General features: G+C 34.3%; 1 protein-coding gene across 18 annotated transcripts in view; it reads left to right on the top strand.

Annotated features, from left to right (window-relative positions):
- Positions 1-1,723: 1,723 nt before the first annotated feature.
- LOC144546455 (putative disease resistance protein RGA4) overlaps positions 1,724-11,503 on the top strand; it is a 131,603-nt gene continuing 121,823 nt past the window's right edge. For 5 of the 18 annotated variants that reach the window (XM_078295005.1, XM_078295002.1, XM_078295001.1 and 2 more), the window contains exons 1-2: positions 1,725-2,161; positions 3,992-7,663. In XM_078295005.1, coding sequence (XP_078151131.1) covers positions 1,862-2,161; positions 3,992-7,603 — 3,912 coding nt within the window. In that variant the 5' untranslated portion in view covers positions 1,725-1,861 and the 3' untranslated portion in view covers positions 7,604-7,663. Of the gene's footprint in view, positions 2,162-3,991; positions 7,664-7,751; positions 7,826-7,915; positions 8,025-9,057; positions 9,246-9,329; positions 9,539-9,611; positions 9,729-10,455; positions 10,762-11,503 lie in introns of those variants that run through there. The other 13 variants (XM_078295003.1, XM_078295010.1, XM_078295011.1 and 10 more) reach the window with 12 other exon arrangements.

The raw sequence follows: 11,503 nt of genomic DNA, 5'->3' as shown, positions 1-11,503 counted from the left end.
AAGATACGGTTAATCTTAACAAAGTATGCTATTTTTGGAACCTGGTTTTTGATATTTCATTCTCTTAATAATAAGTCACGGCAAATCTGAAAAAGATATGGTATTTTTTTTAACCTGAATTTTGATGTTTAATTGACTTAATAAGAAGATAGTTAAATCTGAGCAAAGTCTGAAATTTTTGGAACAATTTATAAAAATTCCTAATAATATCTAACAATTTATAACAATTTACATATTTTTCTACTAATAAAAATTTCGGTAAAATTTCCGACCCCTACCCACGTATTGATAGAAGTCAAAACCCCTACAAATTTGGCAATCATATTACCTTCAGAACTGCCCAAAATTTTGGCAATACTAAATGGAATAGGACCACCAAATTTTTTGATCGAGGGCAACTTTGTAATTTTTATTTTTCTTGAAGGATATTAAAAATCAGAATCTAAGACAGATTCGGATACAGAATATCAAGCATGGTTACAATTGAACTCTTGCTGTCTTGCAACTTGCAAATTGCGCCAAATTTTTTTATCTATAACATAAAAAAAAAATGAAAATTTAAGCCATATCATCAGTTCCCTGAAATTTCGAAATATATGACGAAAATCACTGTTGATTGTAGCAAAAAGCGAGTCAAGTGACTCCTTTTACAATTGACCACAACATACAAACCTTGGTGCGCATGACCCACTAGTTAGAAAAATACAAGGGGGAATATCACGTATACTCTCCAAAACTTCAAAATTACATATTTCGCATCTAAAGTTTAAAATTACATATTTTCCCCTCTAAATTTCAAATACTCATATTATCTTTTATATTAAAACTCATTATAAATTTATAAAATATCTATTTTATTCTTTGTTAAAAACATATAAAGCTCATCAAACTCAAATTTGAATTTGAACAGTTTTTCTACCATCCAAACTGCTTTTAAATTTGTGTGCGCAAGATCAGCACGAATCTTGATGCGAACATGCACGTATATTGAAGCGACATGACAGATCTTAATGCGATGCGCACGAATCAATATTACTTTAAGATCAGTGCATGCTAGATTAGCACGAATATTAAAGCACTATGCACAGATCTTAATGCAATGCGCGCGGATTGAACAGTAGATGAACCCTTTAAATTTAAATTTGAGTTTGATGGACTTTATATGCTTTAAATAAAGAGTAAACTGGGTATTTTAAAATTTTAGAATGAGTTTTAATATAAAATACAATAACATAGTTAAATTTATGAGTTTTTGAAGTTTAGTGGAGAAAATATGTAATTTTAAATTTTAGAGGATAAAATACGTAATTTTGAAGTTTTTGAGGGGTATACATGAAATTCCCCCAAAATATAAATAGCATCTATTTCAAAATTTAGGCTCAGAGTTACATGCATATGTAATATATTATTAATAAATGCTCTGACAAGATGCCATTTAAAAAGTTGGAAAAATAAGCATCGGAAGTGCGACTGCGAAAGATGCGCTTATATGCACGAATCTTCAGAAAGCAAAGTGTATATCGAATATCAGCCGTTCGATCCGGATTCATTCACATGCCCGTTTTCTGACCATGCGAACATGCTTGGGAAAAATACAAACAACTTTCTACCGTTCACACGCGTTAGTCTTTTATACTCTCGAGTTCAGACAAAACAGGAGACTCCAGTACCAACTTACGGTGGCTCCTCCAATCGTCACCAACTCCTTTGGTTTGGAACACTGTTTAGATCTTCAATCACCTCTTTTTCTTACTCGGCTCAATAGTCAAAAGACTCCAGTGATCTTCATCCACCTTTTTTCTTCTCATAATCTCTCACCTTACTTCCCAATCTCTCTTCTCTCTCTCTCTTTCGCTTGCCAATGGCAGAGGCGTTGGCACTGGGAGGAGCAAGCTGGGGGATGTCCATCGCAGGATGGGTGGCATCTCCAATCATCAGCAAGCTCCTAAACCAGGGTTTCTCCTACCTTGAGATGGACGTGGCTGCTCGGATTGAAAAGTTGGAAGCCACCATCCTTCCTCAATTCCAAGAGGTGATCGATGCTGCTGAGAAGCACGGCTGCAAGAGCAACTTGGAGAAGTGGCTGAGACGGCTGAAGGATGCCATGTATGAGGCGGAGGATGCACTCGACTTTTACAAGTCCCGTCTTTTCCAACAAAAGGTACTTTCCTCAACCAGTAAATTAGAGTGTTATTATTAATTTTTTTATTTATTTTACACTTATGGACAACAATTAGTACACAATTTAGCATAGTTTGCAAACTCGGTCGAGTCAGACTGGAATTGGCCGAGTTCGATCAGAATCAGACCAAGCCGAGACAATATTTTACCGAGTTACACGGTTAGACAAGTTTTGCGTGAAAATCAGTTAAATCGTACAGGAATCGGCTGAGTTCTGTCCGAATCAGACCGATTCTCACGATTTCAGATCAATTTGAAGGAAATGGGCTTATTCTCCACTTTCTTTTTCATGGCTGGTCGAACTTGAGGGGATTTGAGAAAAAAGATAGAATAGGAGAGAAAGAAGTTTAAGTATTATAAAATGTGAAATGAACATGGTCTACAAGTGGTTTATTGTTTTGCGTAGAGAATATTGCTTGATTCACAGTGAATCACGTCCAGACGAACTATCTACTACTAGGAACTGGGTGGGCCTCACCAAATTTTTTTTTTCTCTATTTCCAACCACAAAATTTTCAAATAAATTTCAAGTGTCAAATAGAGAAGGAAATAAGTGACACACTGTGACGTGACATATGATAAGCATGCTGTGACTTATTCACGTGATGTGATTAATTTTTTTTCACATGACGTGACGTGATCTGACCAAAATAGTGGTGACGGTCACGTCACTACACTCACCCTGTGATCACTAGCGATGTGACCACACGTGACATGAATTAGTCACATCAAACTCTTTTTTTATATTTTAATTTAAATTGTTAAAAACTAAAAAAAAAATCTAAAAAAATATGAAAACTTCTAAAATTCTAAAATGAGTAAATAATATTGCAAAGTGTTTATTTTTTTTTAGGAATAGCCGGTGGGTATCTGACATTACTTTAAAAATTCAAATTATAAATATTCATTGTACTAAGCTAGAGGAAAAAAAAACCATTACTATATGAGTACTAGTATTATTGAATCTACACTAAAAAGAAACCTAAATACTCTTAAGCGTACAAAAAAGAAACCAGTACTACATGTTTTATACTGTGACGTGACATGATGTGATTACCTGACGCGACGTAACGTGATGTGTAATATTCGTTCGAATACATTCACATCACACGAATGGTCACGTCACGCGACATGCGAGTCACGTAATGTAATCGACACACGTGACGTCACAGAATATAACATGACGTGACTGATCACGTCATGACTAATCTGTAGTGTCAGATATGACAAGAAAAATTTCACTATTTCTAACAAACAAAGTTTTGAAATAAACACTCAAGTGTCGATATCAACAATGACCATCCAATTAACTATATTAGAGCGAGGGTATACATATAAACAATTATAATATCCAATTACTAGCCTACAACCGTTACACTGAGTTATTTATTGTAAAAAAAAAAATAATACTAATAAATATTGAGTCTTTTACGTGACATTTTTTAATCGGCCAATTTTAAATGTTTATATTGGTTATATTAGTGAATTTTATTTTTTTGTACGATGTGGCCCTAATATTATTTTTTGACTAATTATTATTTTACATTTCTATTTTCTAATAAAAATTTTGGATAAACACCAAAGAAATTATATTAGTTGCTGTGCGAGGTGCAGCGTGAATTGAACAATGAAGCTTAGGTCCAAATATAGCAACCGATTTGTCATCACAATTGTGTCCCAAAAATACTATAAGTCAATACTTGCATTTCCGATCCGAATTTTCAATCCGATTCGGCTGATTCCACGGTGAAGTGACTAATTACGATTTTTCCTTCTATGAATTGAAGTTTGCTTAATTTTTTTTAATAAGGTGAAGAATGATGGAACCACAATGAAGAAAATTTCAAACAAGCTCAGTACCAGCTTAAATATCCTATCCACTGAAGAGAAAAACCTAAAACAATGCCTCAACAAACTAGAAAAGATTGCTTTGGAGGCCAAGGATTTTCGTGATTTATTAGAGAGGCAAGTCAAAATCAATCCCAAGAACTCAATTAAAGAACCCATGAGGACAACCTCCATACCTCCCCTACGTATCTTTGGGCGAGATGCCGATTGTGACTATCTATTACAAGAATTGTTGGAGCCGGTAACTAAACCTGAGTCCAGTCAGGTTAGGAGTTATTCGGTTTATTCTATTGTTGGTGTTGGAGGGGCAGGTAAAACTACCCTTGCCCAGTTATTTTATAACCATGAAAGAGTAACTGCTGAATTTGATCTTCGAATATGGCTTTCTATGACCCGTGAACTTGATCTCGATCATCATACACGGATCTTGGTAGAAGGTGCCACACAAAAGAAGTGCCCACGTTTAGATAATTTTGATATCCTGCAAAAATTTCTCAATGATTCAGTTAATTCAAAGAAGATTTTGGTTATGATGGATGATGTTTGGTGGGATCAAACAATGAATGATCATAAATGGGAGCAGAAATGGGAACAATTTGTTGCTCCATTGGCAAGTGTAAAGAGGGGCAGCAAAATTCTTGTAACAAGCCGTACCGAAAATATGCCATGTGCGTTACACCCCCGAAAGATTGTGCCTCTAAAAGAACTTGAGGAGAATCATTTTATCTCACTTTTTATGCATCATGCATTTGGTGGTTTAGAACCAAATAGTACTAAATCGCTAGAGTCTCTAGAAAGAATAGGGAAGCAAATTGCCAAGAAGCTAAGCAGATCTCCTTTAGCAGCAAAAGCAGTTGGCAGTCGTCTACGTAAAAATTTGAATGAGTGGTTCTGGAAAGATACCTTGGAAAGAGACATGTTAACTGATACAATGCAATCACTTTTATGGAGTTACCAAAACCTAGATGCACCGATTCAGCGGTGCTTCTCTTATTGTGCCATATTTCCGAAAGGTTATCCGTTTATTAAGAGAGATCTGATTTTGCTCTGGGTAGCTGAAGGTTTCATTCATTCTAGTACAAGGAGGATGGAGGATGTAGGGGATGATTATTTTCAGGAGTTGTTATCTGTATTTTTCTTTCAAAAATTGGAAAACGAAGAATATGATGAAGAATATGCCGGAGAATATGGCATGCATGATTTATTCCATGATCTAGCTGAAAGAGTTTCCGGGGACGATTGTTTCAGAATAGAAGATGGTAAATTAAGAGAAATCCCATTAGGTGCTCGCCATTTATCCATTCAGGGTGAAAGCTTCAATGAATATATCAAAAGTGTTGAAAAACTAAAGAACCTGCGTAGTGTTATCTTTATTGACCTGGTCAGGGATGATGTTATAAATTCTTTTCTAAAGAAGATAGAAAAGTTCTCAAAACTTCGTGTACTGGAATTCTACTGGTGCAACATTAAAGAACTTCCAAACTCTGTGGGAGAATTAGTGCTTTTACGCTACTTGGGTCTTTCTGAAACACAAGTAGCAGAGTTACCAACATCAGTACAAAAACTTTACAACTTGCAAACATTAAGGCTGAATTCCAAGATTACTCATTTACCAAGAGGCATAAACAAACTTGCCAATTTACGCCACTTAGAATGTCCTGGATTTCAGGCAACCTCAACACTCCCTGAAATAGGCAATTTAACCTCACTTCAAAACATGGACCATTTCAGGGTGAAGAATGAGAAAGGGTCCGAAATTTCACAACTGAAGCACCTAAATGAGATCAGAGGATCGTTGAAAATTCTTGATTTGAAGAATATAAAAAATAGGGGGGGAGCCACCGAAGCCCATCTGAAGGATAAGAAACATCTTCAGGGTCTTTCACTTGAATGGGGTGATGATGATGCTATGGATGGAAACTTGAATGCACACTTAGAAGTCCTTGAGGGCCTTGAACCACATTCAAATCTAAAAGAGTTACAAATAGAAGGCTACAAGTCACCAATGCCACCTTCTTGGATGTTTCAACAAGGATCCCATGATAATTTGATATCCCTGAAACTGAGGAAATGTCCTTCCTTGGAAGTCCTTCCACCTATCATCACCTTGTTCCCCTGTTTGGGCAAAATAACCATAGAAAAACTCCCCAAGATAACAAAACTCCCTCTGTTTCCTTTGAGCCTTAAGGAACTATGTATAAGAGAGTGCTGCTCTCTTGTGTTCATCTATGAGGAAGAACTGCAAAAAGGTGACTATGAAGTGAGGCTTCTGAAGGCAATGCAAGATTGTCAATTTAAATTTATTCTTGAAACCATACCTGATATAAAGGATCGTGCAAGGAGAAAATTATTTGAAGAGTGCTCAGAGCTAAGAAGGTTAATGGAATGGGAGAGCCATGGCAAAGTAAACGATATGAGGGTGCTTGGCATGAATATAGAAAGAGCAGAGATAACCACAGATGGTATCTGGGAGGCACATCTCCAATTAATAAAACTGAGAATGGAGTATATTTATAGCAAGAAAGAGAAGTACCCTTTGATTGTACCACCAGGCCTTGAAAAATTGAGGATTTCTTCTTGTTACATTACTGATGAGGCTCTAATGCATTGCCTTGCACAGCTCACTTGCCTCAAGTCCCTCCATTTGGATCACATAAGAACTATCACAATCCTCCCTCAAAAAGAGGCCTTATGTCAACTGGCAGTGCTCAATGAACTAATTATTGAGAGTTGTGACTTTTTAATTTCGCTTGGAGGTCTACATGCTCTTGTCTCAATAAAGAACCTATCCATACGGGACTGCCCTTGCTTAGAGATTTCAGGAGGAGGCAGGGGCACTCTTCCCTTTTCACTGGAATATGTAGGAATCAGGGATTGTTATTCTATTAGACACTTTCAAGTTATAGATTTGCAGTCACTTTTTCGTGCAACTTTCAGTAACTGTGTACAACTAAAATCAATGGAACTGAGAAATCTTTCATCACTAAAATTCCTACACATAAGTAGCTGTTGTGAGCTCGAAACTATTTACTCAGACACACCGGTCTTAGAGAGGCTGAATGTTGAGAAATGCTTAGCCTTGCAGGAAAACTTCTCCAGTTGTAATATGGCATGGGCATCCTTGAAGAAGATTGAAATTAGCAGCTTTAGCATGCTTGGTAAGTTGCCCTCGAGAGGTGAACTGGTTAATTTGAAGAATTTAATTATTCGGGGGTCAAACGAGGCATTCTTCAACGAAGATGAATTTGGGTGCCTCACCTCACTGCAGGGGTTCTCCTTAATTGATTGTAAGGTTCAAGCTTTGCCATGTTCTATAAAGAACCTCTCCTCACTGGGAATCATAAGTCTGTTGGATTGTCATGAGTCACTATCGTTGCCTGACATGCCTGATGCCTTGCAATACCTTCTCTTGGTAAACTGCCCTGCTATTGCATCGCTTCCTGTTTTGCCAAAGTCTCTGGTGAATCTATATATAACTAATTGCCCTATATTGAGTAAACGATGCCAAGAACCCAATGGGGAGGATTGGCCAAAGATTTCCCACATCCCTGTCCCGTGGAGAAATGTTGAGTGACTGACCAAGTTAGTGATCCCATCACATCACTTTGCAGGGACTGAAGCATTGGTAACATCGGTACGTTTTGTTATTAATATAATTGTTCTAGAAAAAATCATGTTCGTCCCATTCATTTGTTAGTTTGCTGATATGTTTTCCTTAACAGAAACTCGGGTTTTTATCTTTTTGGAGCAAATCTTAGATCGATGAAGTTAATTACAGCTAATTGACTTCACTCTGGTAATTTATCTTAAAGTGTTTCTTTTATGATATTTATTTGCGACAATATAAATTTAGTTTGTTCATATAAATTTATTCTCTAATTTGTAGATTGGCTATTTGCTAGGATCCTCGATTAGTGCTATATGAGGTGGAGATTGACGAGTAACAAGGAATATTGGTCAAAGATTTTTTTTCTTCAATGCTATTCACGTGCCTGGTAAGCATTTAAATTAATTTTAAATTAAATAAAAGTACAAAAAAATTTATAGTTCTGTAACAATTAATTTTCTTATGGTAACATTTTACCCAATTTTTTTTAAATATCCAAAAAATAATAATTAAATTTCAAAAACTAACCAAAGTTGCACAGGATGTCGAAATCTACCCAAACCACACAAAAAAATTGCGGTAATTTAGTCTAAAACCGCAAAAAAATTTGCAGTTTTGGAATTCCGATTTTTTTCAAAAAAAAAAAAATAACTGCAAAATTTTTTTGCAGTTTCAATTTTTTTCATTTTTCAGATTTTCTTTTTATTTAAATAGAAAATATTTATAATTTATTTATTTATTGTATTTAAATATTATAAATATTTAATATATTCTTTGAAAATAGATGGAATACTATATCATTTGATTTATTAGAAAGACTGATACAAATAATCCGGATCAACAGTTTTCATGCCGGACATTTTGCAGCTGTAAGAAAAATTAATATATTTCTTTATGTGTTATTGGTAAAAAATAAAAATTGTTTTGATTCTCAGTTATTGATCCCAGTTCAAAAATTGCTTCTAAGTAAATACAGAAAATATTGTCATCCTTATAATACATTTAATTTATAAAAAGAAATTTATATATTAATTTTTTCTTACAACCGCAAAAAAATCTGGCATGAAAAATATTGATCCGGCTTATTTGTAGCAGTATTTCTAATAAATAAAATTATATAGTATTCCATATATTTTCAAAGAAATATATTAAATATATATAATATTTCAGTACAAAAATTAAATAAATTATAAATATTTCTATTTAAATAAAAATATATGAAAAATGAAAAAAAAAACCGCAAAAAAAAATTGCGTTTTTTTTTAAACCGCAAATTTTTTTTGTGGTTTTAGATTGAATTACTGTAAAAATATTTTGCGGTTTGAGTAAATTTCAAAATCCTACGCAACTTTGGATAGTTTTTGAAATTTAATTATTTTTTTGGATATTTATAAAAAATTTGGGCATGTAACATGCTCTAGGTGCTACATATACAGAGTCTTGCTTGGCATCAAATTCACAGTCAGGAACAGGTGGAGGTCAATAGGCAAGATAGTTTTGTGCACATGCACCAGAAGCATGAAGTACACTGGATTTGAGCCGAAGTTGCAAAGCACATGTTGCCCCTTCATCGGCAAACTCGCATTCCTGTCAGAAAGATTTTGGATAGGTATAATATTCATAACAATTGAAATTTAAATTCAAATCATAATTTAATGTTAAACCAAATTTATTTTCAATTTGGTCACGCAAGACAAATACGTGGCGGATTTTCACATACCAATCAAGCCTTCGCAATTGGTTTTTGCCACCCGACATGTATCTGAGGCAGTCATCACAACAGGAATTTGATGAGTCAAATTATGCCTCACAGATCTTCGAGGTGACGTCACAGCAGCTCGGTCAAGAGGAGCCCAGCTAAGGTTAGATTCGGACAAGAGGTGAAGACAGTATGTAACAGGGGTAGGAAAAAAAATTTTAAATAGGTTATTTTTTGAGCTTGCCTGACTCAGAACTTTTGTTTTTTTCATCCCAGAGCCTAGAGATCAATCAAAAAAATAAAAATAAAACTCCACCTCAGCACAAAGGGGATCCTGTGCGTGATGAAGAAAACGCCTATGCCCGTGGAGGAGAAGACGCCTACTGCCTACATGTAATTCTTAAACCTAATTTTAGTACTGAATATCTTATGTTCATAAATTGCAATAAAATATGGAACTAATCAGTTTTTAAACCCAATTAATTAAGACTTTAAGAGCATTTTGATAGGTTCTAAATTGTTTTAATTGTTTGAATTGTTTACATGGAATTGCTTGAATTGTTTAAAATGTACCAGCAAAGAAAGAATTCAAAAAGATGTCAAAAACGTACATTTCAAATTAACTATCAAAAAACAAACCACTAGTAGATGTGTCCTTTCAAGTTGCACTGAGCTATTTAGTAATTTATGATATTATGATTTTTGCATCATGCCATTTTTAAGGGGTGACTTGCAAAGAAACAAGGAGTTACTGGAATTAGAAGAATTATGTTTATATTACAGTATAGTGATTCAATGCTCACCTGTTGTTTGCAAATTTCTAAAACATCTTTGTATCTTAGGGCAAATATGGTAGTATTATGTGTTATTTGCAAACAATGCCTCCAATTAAGATGTGGTTTACAGCCAAACCTGATTTAATAATAACAGTAATAAGATCATATCAACACCCCCAATTAAGATATGGTGAGAATCTGAACTTCTTGAATTGTTGTCACAACTCTTTTGATTGCTGAAATTGTTTTCTTAGCATCTAGAATATGTACCAATTTGTGATTTTTTATTTGTAATTTATAAAATGTTTTGATTTATGATTTTCTTTCTTTAAATTTGTCAATAGAGAATGGATAAATACTACAAGAAGGGAATTAAATTTGAAGTGGTATTTTCGGCAATGAATTATGCGAAAAATCGAGCAAGGAATTCAATGGGAGATCAATTCTTGAATGATTGTTTGGTTACTTATATTGAGAAAGATATTTTGAATGAGATGAACGATTATGCAACGATATCAAAATATGAAGACCTATAGAGCAATGCTCCCTCCATTAACTTGACTAGGTAGCATTAATATATCTCTTGTTTTTTGATATGTAACAGAATTTTTGTTATGAACTTTTGATTTAGTTGAAACGTTTGATGTTAATTTATATTATCTTGACTTCTTGTTTATTTTCACTGATATTGTAAATTTTGTTATCTTGAATTTTTTTTTTTTTTTGCAACTATGTATGTTCACTTATGCCTGACAAAATTCATGGCTTCCCACTGATTCGGACCATTTATTTTAATCTGGTCTGGATTTCAAAAACCTGTTGTGTATGTGAACCCGTTTAAAAATTGTTCTTCTGAGATTTTTTCATGTATGTGCCATTTATAAAGGGATGCTCCACCTTTACCCAGTTATTACAGACAATATTCCCCTTGATCAACAAATTCTTATTACTTGAGCCAAACCCTTGTACCATTTTCTGACAAGCTTATTTCCATGTTTTTTATATATTACAAAAAACTTCTACTATACCTTTCAGAAAGTTAGTTTGGTATTCTGGTACAAAATTAGGGTCCTTGTGGAGCATCGTAGACAGTAAGCTTCTGTACCAGCCGAAAATTTACTGGTAACGGTACAATTTCTGTTCCTCAAAGGGAACTAATCCAGTAGTCAAATGACCTATTTATTTAAAAAGGAATCAAATAGAGAAATTGTAAATTAATTGAAGCGGTTGCTGCATTCTAGGTGACCACTGCAAAAGTATGATCTTACAATAAACTTAAAATTTGCTCACCCATATAGAACCTATTATCTTTCTTCCATAACGGAACCTGGTTTAATTTTATAGGATTGAAGCCCATCTAAGGCCCACTGTTGTTTCTTTCTAATATAAAAT

Source organism: Carex rostrata, chromosome 29 (assembly GCF_964058835.1).
Source record: "Carex rostrata chromosome 29, lpCarRost1.2, whole genome shotgun sequence".
NCBI lineage: Eukaryota > Viridiplantae > Streptophyta > Magnoliopsida > Poales > Cyperaceae > Carex > Carex rostrata.
This window is presented reverse-complemented; position numbering and strand designations above follow the sequence as displayed.